Genomic DNA, 13,891 nt, shown 5'->3' on the forward strand with positions numbered 1-13,891 from the left:
CTAAATATCATGATTTTAATGTGCTTTTTAATTGGACATTAAGTTTCCTAAACAGGGTATCATTAGACTGGTTTTGCTATCCTTCCTTGTCTTGCGATTTGCTAGTATGAGAGTGTCAAGAAAGAGATGTTTTAATGGCCTAACTGTGATTTGTTTTAATTGATTCAGTGGAAAAAACAGCAAGTTGGTAGGTTCCATTCTTTTATGTGAATCAGTGCAAAGTCAAACGGATTTAGGTGAACCGATTCAAAACTCTGATTCAATGATTCATTCACATAATCACTCAAAAAATGTTCATGGAGGTCTGTGTGTCTTTTTTTTTCATATATTACAATGTTTTAGTAAACTGTACATAAGTAAATATTGCTGTTTATTACTATACATAGTTATAATTGTGCTTATAAATGTATTATAAATGTTTAAATATAAATTTTCCTGGTGCTCATTTAGTGAAAAACACTATTAAAACATGATTTTATTACATTTAAATAGGTTTTTACTGTGTTTTATTTTGTGTATTAAACATTCAGAATCTACTTGCCACAATGGCTGTTTGGTTGAAATTATGGTTACTCTGACATTTCAGACCAAATAATTAATTGATCCATATACAGTATAATATATATTGATCTATATATAATTAAAAATCTTGAGATATAATTTTATTATCTGTATCGCCCAGCCCTAAGTAAAAGTGAGAGAGAGATTGAGAGGGAGTTAGAGAGGAGAGTGAGAGGAAAAAATTCAAGGTGGGGTCCTATTCCAGAGACTAATTCACTTTAGGAGGTAAAGATTCATGAAAATACAGTAAATACCAAGGAATTAATACGTACGCCATCATGATCCTGTGCAATATAGGCAATGAAATAGAAAATAAAAATCTATTTTATTTCAATGAGCATAAATTGGATCGCTCAATATAAACCTCTCACAAGATTTAGAGATTGAAAGTGCTACGTTTTTGACAATAACAAACAAGCATGAAATCTCTGAAGTCCAAACAATGCTGACACATCAATCTACATGAGCACAGTGGACACAGTCAATACAGTGAAAGACCTGACAAGCACAAGCATGTTGACACATAGTTAAGAAATGGTTAACAAATCCCATTGTAAACTTTAGCTAATCCCTCCCAGGAAGTCAACCACACTGAATGCCGCAAAACTGTTCTAGTTGGTTTTGTGCACTCTCTACCCCACCCACACCATTTGATAGAAACAGTACAGATCGATTGCATGGTCTACAGAATCTGAAAAAAGCTCAATACAATCCAGGAACTATCAACAGTGTCGCTCTTAATCAGGTTGGTCTAATGTGTTCAAGGTGTTTTTTGGTTACAGTGCAGCTATAGGTGGGCATGTAAGTGGATGCGGTGCATTGATGGTGTAAATGTGTGAAATTATGCCCTCTGTTGGCCAAATGTGGAAATGCTTTTTGTGAAATAAACGTGCATGCAGGTTTGCATGATTTGAACCTTGTTAAAACACACTTGTCAAATCAAGTACTCAATTATGTTATGTGGTGGATGAGTTCAGAGATAGAACAAAAACACTTTACAATTCATATGACAGCATTTTCTCACCTCCTTTAGTGTATTTCCTAATTTAATGTCATTTTTGATACTGTAATTCACCACAATTCACCAACTTCACAATAATTAATGCTGGTCTTTATGAGAAAGCAGGCAGTGACACAGCTGTCAAATAAGTACAGTAAAAAGTAACAATTTAACTATAAATTGTATATATTTATAAAAAAAAAACTGATATAAATATAAACATATCTCTTCTAGGTCTCTATGGAAATATATTGTCATCACTTTGCCTTTCATCTAATGTTCTTTAAAAATGTTCTTGCTAAATTGCTTATTCCAATCTCAGTGTTTAGATTTGGCAAATGCTGAAAACACTGCCTCCAAGCCTGACACATTTTGATGTTACATAAACATCCTCTTTACACTCAATTTACTGAATATATTTTTATAGAAACATTCCATAAAAAAATGCTCGTCAGCACCAGTTACTGAGTACACATGAGTGATGTGCAGGGTAGATGGGTAATTACCTTGTCTAGACAGTCTGGGAGAGAAGTACTTTTTGAAAACACTGCATACTCCTTTATACAGCCACAGCAAACTCTTTTTGCACCACACTAGGTCTAAAGCACCATTAACCCTTAATATAACCCATGAAATAGCTTGGTCATGGGTAACCATTGCATTGTATGGCTGTAAATACATTTGATTATTATTAAAATTATTTGTTTCCCTGGATAATATGAGAAATCATCCAATGCCCCAGGAGGAGAAGCAGCAGTTATATTGCCACATCTTTTTTTCCAAATTTGAACACAATGCTGCCCAAGCTTGTAAATTAGAAACAGAAAAGGGAAAATCTCCCCTTATTATTTATCTCTCTTGTTCTTTGTAGTGCTGTCAGTCAATAAATATTTTTTTAAATCGTGATTAATCACATAATTTTTTTTGTATTTAATTACGATTAATCGCAGATTTTTAAAGCGGAAAAATTTTACTCAAAATATACTTTTTCAGTCAAAATGCATTTATTTCCTTCTTAGAAAAGAAACCCCAAAAATATGTAACAATACAATGTAGGGCTGGGCGATAAAACGATCTCGATATTTAAAATCCACAATATCAATGATAAGCTTTTGAGTAGTTTTCATATAAAGCATGTGTTCTACATTTAGATGATCAGGTGCGTGTCGCTAAAAAACGCAAGCATTTTGGCTTTCTCTGACAGTACGAAGTTGCTAACGTTGGCTGCCTTGCTAATGATTAGGCTACGCCAGTCACTGCAGTCTGGGTCCAGACTCTGGATTGATTCCATACGGACCGCAAGACATCATGATGACAGTTGCAAGCTTTTAATAATAAATAAATGGATTTCTGTTCTAATTTTGTGAAATTAATCAGATGTCATCATCTCTGGCAACACAAGGAAAGACAATAAAATTACTAGTTTGTACTACTTTCTCACTTTAATGAAAATATAAAAATGGCCCATTCAGACTTTAACATTGTCTAAATTTTCTCTCAGGGGATACCCCTGAACCCCCATACAGTATCATTCCTCAGTCAGAAGGGCTTCTATGCCCCCCTACTTGCTATCTGAATGTAACGAAAAATAAAAATAATTTGAATGTAAAAATTATATGCTGTCATTATGATTCAAAATGAACAGATGATCTGTTAACATTCATATCCAACTGCACTTGATTGATAAACTTTATAAAACGTTTTTATATTTTGGTAGAAGATCCCTCAGACACTACTGCTTTGGCTGTCTCTGGGCCCCCCAATGCAGCTTTGTATAGACTATTTTGAATGTTTACGATTTTTTTCATACTATTTGTTTTTTCTTAATTAAACAATAAAAAAAAAAAAAATGCAAATGTGAATGTATATTGTGATAAATATTGATATTGAACAATATGAAAAAGAATATTGTGATGATATTTTTGGCCATATCGCCCAGCCCTTATATAATGCTTTATTAACATTTTCCAAACAAAGCCTTCCACAGTATAAAGATAGAAATGCACTAAAATAGCACCAATTCAAGTAACATTAAATGTTTCACAATGTCTAAGTGGAAGTTGACTAACTGAAAGAACTAGTCCCCACATAGGTTGCATATTCATTGCAAAGGGCATTAAATCTCTTAAACTCTCATCCTCCACAATATTAATCGGCTGGCAGACTGTGGCTATCTGCTTTGTTATAGCAATTTTGAAGTCACGTTCATGGTTTGCATCAGGGTGTCAGCGTCAACCGCTGCTTTCCACTCCACATGAAAAGCGCTTGCAAAATGTCTCATTCTGCATTTTGGTTATAGTTAAGACTTGGTGTGCTTCTGTGGTAATTAATATGCGCCTCACTTAGGCTGAAAAATTCTTGATTTCTGTCACAGATTCCATAAAGGCTTGTTTTGTACATCAAATAGCATTAAGAGCTCCTTTCCCTGTCACTTTATCACTGACACTGAATCACTGCTGCGTGTTTTTGTGGTGAGTCCGTCAGTGTAATGACTCCGGGCGGACACATTACAAAGGTTCCGCCCTTCCAACCAGTGTTTTGCTGGTTCATTATGCATTAGTTGAGATTAAGAAATATGAATGCATTAAACACTTTTAATTAATCACGTGTTAACGTGTTAATTTTGACAGCTCTAGTTCTTAGTAATATATTCACAGAATGCAGTATCATCACTAAGCACTGTGGTGACAGATGACAAAGTCCACATATAATCTGCATACACTATTGTAAACTTTAATCTTCAGATTTTCTGTGCCGATTTCTGAGCAAAATCTACAGAATTCCGTGAATGAACGTAAATATGCTAAAATGTGTTAAACAGAGCAAGGAACACTGCACTCTTATTGATAGCTGACAGCATAATCGAATTAGCCATAATAGTTCATAACTGAACACAAAAGGGGCGGGGGTTATGCAGATCTTTGTCATTGAAGGACATTCCAATTCTGTGGAAATATGTGGAGATTTCTACAAAGTTGGTGGGCCTGCTGATGACTTATGAAAAGCAGTATAACTAGCAATATGTTTGGAATTCAGTGAAATGGATGTAAATATGGTAAAATATGTTAATCCTTTCTACACTCTTATTGGTAGCTACTATAAGAGCAATATCAAATATTCCAAAGTAGGGACGTCACGATACCATTTTTTTGAAACAGAGTACGAGTACCGATAAATTTGTTTGGTACTAGCCGATACCAAGTCTGATACCAGTTTTTTTTTCTGAACTGCATATCAACAGTTTATTTAAATTGTATCATCAAAATGGTTTAATGAATGTATTTATTTAAACACCTTTAATCAAATGAAAGTATAACAATTAATTTTCATCATGATTGGAGTCTATGGCAGCCCTATGAATCGTACATAGGAAAATTATGAAAACTGGCACACTTATAGTGGTGGTCATGGATAGCCCCCATGCCAATTTGGGGTCTCTCAGACATACTCTATAGCAGCACCACCATGTCAAAAATTCACTTTTCATTTGTGCGTATCTTTTGAACCGTTTGGTCAAGAAACAAAATTATTTTTGCATCTGATTACTCTACTCCTGATGATTCAAATGAACCCCTACACATTAAAACTCCTCCCATTACAGTAGCCGCCATATTGGATTATGATGTTTGTTTTTCACTACTATTCCTTCAAACATCACCCAATTCTGCCAAGCAAGGTCTCAAAATAATCTCCAGACTGAGCCACACAGATTGAATACATAAGCATTTAGATTTTTGCCTTTATTTAAAGTTACGGGATCGCAAAGTTAATGAGGTTGATGTAAAACCGGATATAAAGCTGTATCTCGGCAATGGTTTGTCATATCGAAACAAAACTTGGTATACTTCATGAGGACCATGATCTGAGGGCACATGCAAAATTTGGTTGCAGCGCCACCTATGGGTCAAGAAATAGAAAAAATAGCTGTTTTTTCATAACTTTTTAACCCCATGTCCAAAAATCATGGGGTTGGTGTCTGTGGATTCCTTGGGTCATGCAAATTTCTACTATATCAGTTTTCCCCATATCTGCCATACTGACTCTCCACCATACTGAAATATATTAAAAAATGATATATCTTTTTACTACATTGTCGGATTTCAAAGAAAATTGGTATGCCTCATAGACATCATGTCCTGATGCTATAGCAGTTTGGAGACAGCACCACCTATAGTTCAAAAGATAACCCACACTTGTGTGCTGACTCTAACCTCAGGAAGTCTCTTTGCCACTCAATGGTCATATCAACTGAGTGGCCCAGTGTGTTAAAGCAGTGGTTCTCAAACCTGTCCTGGAGGCCCCTCATCACTACATATTTTGAACACGGTATCAGACCCGACTCAGCTACCAGTATCGGTATCGGGACATCCTTATAAATCCAAAGTATTTTATAAACACACAAGGGGTATGACATAAGCAGAACCTTGTGAATGACGGCTGTTCCAATTCTGCTGAAATCTCTCGAGCTCTCTGTAGAACTTCGTGGTTACAGATTCTGTGCAGGCCTACTGATGAATAAAGGCTGTCTCTTACTCTACTGCTGAGCACATATAAGTCATACCTACACTTGATAAAACAGTGACACTAAATAATTCCTAAATGTCAACCTCTTATGCCTCAAGACAACAAGTAATAGTGAATCACACAAACATGTAACACTTAAAGTTTCCTTAGAATGCAGTAATGAAAGCCACTATAACAATGAGACATTGCAATTTATACAATACATGCTGACATGAGGATCGTACTTCACTTGGAGACCAGAGGCATTCCACTGACTCAATAATTCATCAGAGTGATGCTGGCCCCTGATATTAAGTAATTACTAAGGTTTGCCTTTGTGAGAATTTAAGTATTCAGCTCTGCCACTTAGTACGGGGAAAAACAAAAGTCAACTAAGGTGACAAAAGATCATAGTAGAATGAAGGGCTCATCAATTGGAGTAAGACAAAGGAATCGATTGTACAAGACAGCTTGAGTGAGTTTGTGATTTGTGAGATGATGAATTTAAATAAGAAACTGTGTGGAAATTTGCTTAAAAGAGAGAAATACAGACAGCTTGAGTAATAAGAGTGATGAAATGTGAGATAGAAAGAAATTATTAAGCAAAAGAGGAAACAGGGAGGAAAGAGCGGCTTTGGTTTAAGCTTGCCTTTTTTCATCCTGCACTCTAGGGTGGTTTTCAGTGGCGTTTTATTTACAATTGAATGTAATGTGGGGAGATAAAGTCAGCCCAATACGGCCTGCCTCTCTTAAGCACTTCATGCCACATTATATTTTATTAATCAAATTACAAGTTTTACTTGGGTTGGTGTACTCTGAGCCAGCTTTAAAAGGTTTGGATGAGAGGACTACATTCATTTCTACCACTAATCGGTTACACAAGAGCCGCACTGACAGCTCTCCCCTCCCTGTGTTATAAAGTCATCCTTACATCCCATTTCCATTCACATAATCCTTCCACACGAAAATTAAGAGAAGAAAAGAGGCTCTGGCCTCCTTCCCCTTTGCTGCCATTTGTTAAATCCTGAGCTGCATTGTGGGCATTATCACCCTGTAAAAACCTCTAATACAGTTAAGAAAAATGACTCATAGTCTCTGCTTTTCCTCATTTGTCTGTTTAAGGCTTGAAGAGCCATACTGAGGATGGAGAAAAGTACAGCAATGAATTGGAGGCAAAATCCATTGGCTAAAATATTCACAAAGATTCAAAATGTTGGAAAGTGAGAATATTAAAGATTATGGATCCAAGTTGGAACACCTGGGCACTTCAGCCAATACATCAGTCCAATAAGTAATTTAGGATAGTGTGCTGTACAATAGCTCTGATAAATATATATATTTCAGTCATGACAACTTTCAGAATAAATTTTAAAATATTATCATGACAGTGAAAAGTTATCTGCATTGGTCTTGGCAGACTAGATTGGCTAATGTCTTACAAGCATGCTGCATCAAGCTTGTAAGACATACTGCTGCACAATTACACATACATGTGATCCCACTGAAGTAGATCTAGACAGTGGAGCTGGGGAGGAAGAGGGTCGGTGCAAAAACTCTCCTAGCGCGTTGCAGTGATACAGGCTTACCTGCAAATGACTGAGGCAAAACAATTTAAATACTAGGCTGAGAGGGTACGTGAGCTGATTGGCTGACAGATACATGTCAAAGGACCTATCAGCTTGCACCATGTAGAGTTTTAAGACAGAACTTAAAAAAATAAACATACATCAAATGACTTTCAATAAACAACTATTTTTCATCCAAGTGTCCACCCATTATTCAGAAATATTTTACAGTAAGCAGTTAAACGGATAGTTAACCCAAAAATAAAAACTCTCTCATCATTTACTGACCCTCATGCCATCCCAGATGTGTATGACTTTCTTTCTTCTGCTAAATACAAACTATTTTTAGAAGAATATCTCAGCTTTGTAGAACCATACAATGCAAGTGAATGGTGACCAAAACTCCAAAAAGGATACAAAGAGAGCATAAAAGTAATCCATAAGACTCCATTGATTTAATCAATGTCTTCTGAAGCGATCCAGTTGGTTTTGGGTGAGAACAGACCAAAATCGCTCCTTTTTCACTGTACATCTTGATAGCAGTCTCCTTGGTGATCCTGATTTCAAGCTCGATTACACTTCTTATAGCGCCATTTAGCGCTCTGTGCATGCGTCAAGCGCTAGAAAGTCGAGCTTGAAATCATGATCATGCCTAGAGACTAGGGGTGTAATGGTTTATCGTGGCACGATGCATCACGGTTAAAAAATGTGACGATGTGCATCGTGGAGATGGGAATGTTTTTTCCCAAAAAAAAAATTATTTTAGCGTCTGTTCTTTCCAATACGCGCAACGTCCTATGCCTATGTAGCGTGGGTATACACATGGAAATTGCTTCATTAGACACAAGAAGCTCTAAAATACGATTGCACACTAGCAGCCACAGGTGTTGTACTTGTACCATGAGTTCGGCTGAAAGTGAAACCAGGAGCAGGAGTGAGACGCGCCTTTTCAGTGCAAGGGATCGAATGTCTGTTTGAAGTTCAAGAGTGATCGCTCTGACAGCGTGAGAGAAAATTAAAGTTTACAGAGGTTTAATGAGAGTGCCCTATCAATCTACTATATATAGTGCTAAATATTATGTATAATAATGCTATGGGGGAATATAATCCTAATGTCAAATGTCATTGTGGCATGGGGGGGTGTGGTCATGCGTCTGTCTGCAGGAGAGGGAGAGCGTTAAGGCTCGTCACCTGGGCTGTAATTACTCTAACACCTGACTCTCATTTATAGTGATGGCGGAGGGAGACCTGATAAGGCTTGCCAGAGCATCAGAGAGGGAGAAAGTGACAGTGGATAGTGTTGTCTGCATGTCATATTGTAGCGAGAAATGGCAAGACTCTTTTGTTTATGTTTGGCCACTAAGAGCCCATTTATGTTAAAGTTTTGTGTGACCCTGAGGAGTAAATAAAAATACTCACGTGGATAGTTCGCTGCCTCCTGACTCCTCCATTGCCCACGAACATAAATCTTTCACAGTAATGTCTAATTTGATTTCATCAGTAAATTATTATTATTTAACTGGATAAGCATGCACTTCCATTAAATAGCCTATGTATTTTTTAAAAGAATATTTAGATCAGATTCAGAGACAATACTATTTTAGAAAAATAAAATTGTAATTTAAAATATTTTAAATGTTTGTAATCATTGACAGTGTGTAAGCAGCATATGTATCTAACATAATTCCGTATTTTCAGTAAAAAGAATTATTAGCTAATATTTCCATTTGGTGGCACCATTGCCCTGTTCTGGGCTGATTTTTTAGTCTCAGTACATCTCTGATGGATCATTTAGCACTTTTAAGAACAGTACTTTTAGCTACATTTTTAAGGAAACAAACTGTTTTGCATATGACTATAAAGTATGGTAATAATAATAATAAAAGGAAAACTTTCAAACTTAACTTTTCTTGATTCAGGCTTAATTTAAAGAATTGTGAAACAAACCGAACCGTGAGTTCAGTATCGTGAACCAAACTGAATTGTGAGATGAGTGAACCGTTACACCCTTACTAGAGACTGCAATAACAAGATGAAAAAGGAGTTATATTTTGGTCTGTTCTCACCCAAAACTAACTGGATAGCTTCAGAAGACATTAATTAAACCACTGGAGTCTTATGGATTACTTTTATGCTGACTTTATCTCCTTTTTGGAGCTTGAAAGGTCTGGACACCATTCATTGCATTGTATAGACCTACAGAGCTGAGATATTCATCTAAAAATCTTAGTGTGTGTTCAGCAGAAGAAAGAAAGTCATACACATCTGGGATGGCATGAGGGTGAGTAAATTTTCATTTTTGGATAAACTAACCCTTTAAGGTACCACTGGCTTCTCCCTGTGTTTACTTATGGCTGTCACCATAATTATCCTGAAGTCATCTACCACAATGCACTTACTGAAGCAGAACATGAGCCCATCTCTCACTCTCGACAAGCCCTGTTTCCCATTAGGTTGTCATCTGTAGAACACCTCTCCACACACTGTATATTACCCCAGACCTTCCGCTAGACGGGAAATTTAGCATGACATGCAAAAGGTGAAGAGGAATCTGCAACTGATGAGCTGTTTCTTAGGAATAGACCTTGACATTTAAAGACTGTGATACCCATGGCAACAGGTGGTGAAATAAAAATCAGTGAAGCATGGCAATTTTTATGTGCATGTATTTTTTGTTTTTGAAGTCCACAGTTGAGCAGAAACTATGAAAAACAGATGTGCATGTGATGAGGAACTGCTGGCAAATAAAGCTATTTTGTTACATTAGTGAAATGACTGCTTTTTAGAAGTGAATGAATTGTTAACTTTTTTTTTTTTAAAGAGGGTTTTACTCACGTCAGGAGGGAGCGTTGTGGAAAGCAGAAGGTGCCGTGGCAGATGCGGTCGATGAAGTTGAGTGGAATCCTCTGTATCTGTTCACAGTTGAGCATGACAAAATCATACTTGCAGATAAGGAGGGTATTCTCTGTGATGAGCACCAGACGCTCTTTCTCATTGTTCCAATGATCTATCCTGCACATGAAAAAGAGGGAATAAACAAATATAGTCAGGCTTTGACAAGCCTCTTTCGGAGGAGTAAAACTACAGTATTTATAGTACTTGCCTGAAAGCTTAAATCCCTTTTCCACAAAGTATTTTTCTCGCAAAAAAGTAATAATAATTAATATGAGAAAAATGGGACGATATAAAGTCAACCTAATGTGATCCAAAAATAATGCTCGATTTACATTACAAGACCTCTTTGCATTCACATTGTCCCCGTTCTCATCTTGTCATTAGACAAATATGTAAATAAGTGAAAATGGAGCACATAACGATCAAACTGGACCATGGACTACAAGCAAATGGGATCAGAGGCATATTTGCGGTGTCAAAAACCACAGAAAATGTCATAACCATTAGCACACATCTGTTGATTCTTGGCACAAGATTAAACATTTGAGGGTGTGATACATAAGGATTCCCATGATTCTGATTCCTGTTTAAATACATTAATGCTGTCTCTGTGTCTCAAAAACCTTTTCTGTGCCGCATTTACAGTGAAAAGACAGATTCAGTCGTCCGATTGGAAAACCTCATTTAAATTGTCAGTTGTCCAATTCTTTTTTTTATGTGTGTATGTCTAGTTGTCCTGGACAAGCAGATAGCCATTCGTGTTGATCCCTGAAATGATTTAATTGAGTATTATTGTAATTACAAATGCTATTTAACCATTATTTTGTGAAGTACCAAAAATTCTTAAATATTTAACTGAAGGATAAAAAGTTAATATGCTGAATAAGCATCATGGAGACTTATGAAACTTCTTCTGATCAGAGTTTAATTCTTGGAAAAATGTCCCATACTGGGCCTGACTGCAGACCTCTGCTGTGTTGGATAAAGTACATAAGTTTGACAACACTGGCCTATATTCCCACAAATCTGTCTCTCACAATCCTTCCAACAGCTTTCAATAAACATGGAAAGGATTTCTTGGAACAGACATGAATTTAGAGTTTGACAGATTATGTTTAAAATTGTTATGAAAGTATGTAGGTGACTACAACTTGTCACAGTATTATTTTTATACATTTTTAAGTGACAAAAGTTAGCTGCTTAGAGCATTTTTTCAGACAGCTAAATATATTTCAAGCTATTGCAGTAAGTAGCTCTGTTTTGACATTTTTTCATTGTTTCATTGTATTTTGAATTTTAGGTCTCAGATGCATTTACTTCAGTTTACACGGATACAGATTAATTCAGACTTGTGGGCATGTTACTGCAGAATGGCAATGAATTCTGTGTTGAATTATTTTGAGACTTCACAAAACAATTATTTAGGCCTAGATATTTAACAGCTCCTGAATTTTAGCAATTGCCTTTGGCATGCTTCTTAAAATATGCCAAATGTTATTTTAAAAAAAGAGAGATGCATTCAGAAAATGCATTACTATAAGCCACATTTTTTATTAATTGATTTTTTTGTTTAAATGAAAACTGAAGACACATACAATTAAAAATATCAAAATCCCCAACTGGCCACTGTTGCAGGGAAAAACAAATAGGGAGAGCTCCAGGGCATGAGAAAGTGTGTGTGTGTGTGTGTGTGAGAGAGAGAGAGAGAGAGAGAGAGAGAGAGAGAGAGAGAGAGAGAGAGAGAGAGAGAGAGAGAGAGAGAGAGACAGAGAGAGATGCTGTACATGTCTTAAAATTCCTTCCACAGTCTTTCAGCAGGGAATTGTGAGACTTGCAGTACCCACTGATGACAAGGGGGAAACACACAAGACTATTATTCAGATCTGTGTACTTGTATGTGTATGTATTTTCTGTTACTCACAGCTACAACTTTGACCCAGTGGGCAGTGACAGAAACAGAGCAGAAATGTAAGTCTCTTAGTTAAACACAATGGCTTCAAGCTCCTAGTGACTTATAAAGGACAATTTGCTTAGCAACCTTTAGACTACAGAACAAGAGACTGTGCCAGGTTTAGGTACTTCTGACTAGGCAACTGGAATGATTTCACCATGACTGGGTATGTGGGTCTGGGGACTTAGGAGTAAAAGACCACACACAGGCATGCACGCGCACGCGCAAGCACATGCACACGCACACGTTGGTGCAGCTATCCTTATGAGGACTTGCCATAGACAAAATGATTTTTATACTGTACGAACTATAGATTCTATCCCCTAACCCTACCCCTAAACCTAACCCTCACAAAAAACTTTCTGCATTTTTACATTTTCAAAAGAACATCGTTTAGTATGTTTTTTTAAGTGATTTGAATTATAGGGACACTAGAAATGACCTCATAAACCACATTTATAGCATAATACACTTGTAATTACCAGTTTGTAACCTAAAAAAAATTCCTCAAACCACCCAAACTCGTCCACACACACACACACACACACACACACACACACTAATAGGCCCTGTGGGGCTCCAGGGCCTTTGGATGTGATACAGTAAACAGAGCCCTTGCCCTTGGCATCAACAGACCAACCTGTTAACTCTCATCTATACAATCCTACTAATGTAGAGACTAACCTTAAAGGAACATGATTTTGCTTCTTTTGAAATAATAAAAAAAAAAAATGCACTGCAAACTCTATTGCTTCATTATGAGTTTTTCATAAAAAGTGTTTTACAGTTTTTTTTTTTTTTTTTTTTTTTTTTTTTACAATTGGTTACATCAATTTTTCAATACCTAGTACACATTTTAAAAACTCTTCATAATATCAACACAACATCAGTGTCTGTGGACTGAACTGTGGATTATCTTGTCAATGCTTTGATACAAAATGCATTCAATGACCACATAAAAACTTCTCACTCAAACTCAACCATTTGAAAATTTCGGTGTATCTACAGCCAAATTGCACACTTTAACATACTGTTTTCAAAACTGTTAAATTTATGTCCATAACAGTAATAAATAAACTGAATTAGACAGCAATATGCTTTATTTCTACCATAATTTCATTTGGAAGAATACTCAAGATATAAAAATAAAATTTAAAACAATCAGTAAAACCTGATAAACCCAGATTCTCTTTTATGTAGCTCATGACCTACTTAGCTGTTTTGCTTAATCGATGTTGACCATCTACTGTATGTACTGTAAAAGGGGCCAACTTTGTAATGATTGTGTTATGCAAAAATGGCTTACAGAGCGGGTAGACTGGTAGGACCAGGCGGAGAAAAGGAGTACATATGCGAGGTGCAAGACAATTGAGAGGAAGACCCAAGGTTAAAGTTCTTCCCAAGGTGTATCTTTAG

The 13,891-nt window shown here is 36.4% G+C and overlaps 1 protein-coding gene across 1 annotated transcript in view; it reads right to left on the reverse strand.

Annotated features, from left to right (window-relative positions):
• LOC127446367 (tumor protein p63-regulated gene 1-like protein) overlaps positions 1-13,891 on the reverse strand; it is a 50,107-nt gene that overhangs the window by 26,603 nt on the left and 9,613 nt on the right. Inside the window, exon 4 of the mRNA XM_051707260.1 lies at positions 10,465-10,641. Coding sequence (XP_051563220.1) covers positions 10,465-10,641 — 177 coding nt within the window. The remainder of the gene's footprint in view (positions 1-10,464; positions 10,642-13,891) is intronic.

The sequence above is a fragment of the Myxocyprinus asiaticus genome, chromosome 9 (assembly GCF_019703515.2).
Source record: "Myxocyprinus asiaticus isolate MX2 ecotype Aquarium Trade chromosome 9, UBuf_Myxa_2, whole genome shotgun sequence".
NCBI lineage: Eukaryota > Metazoa > Chordata > Actinopteri > Cypriniformes > Catostomidae > Myxocyprinus > Myxocyprinus asiaticus.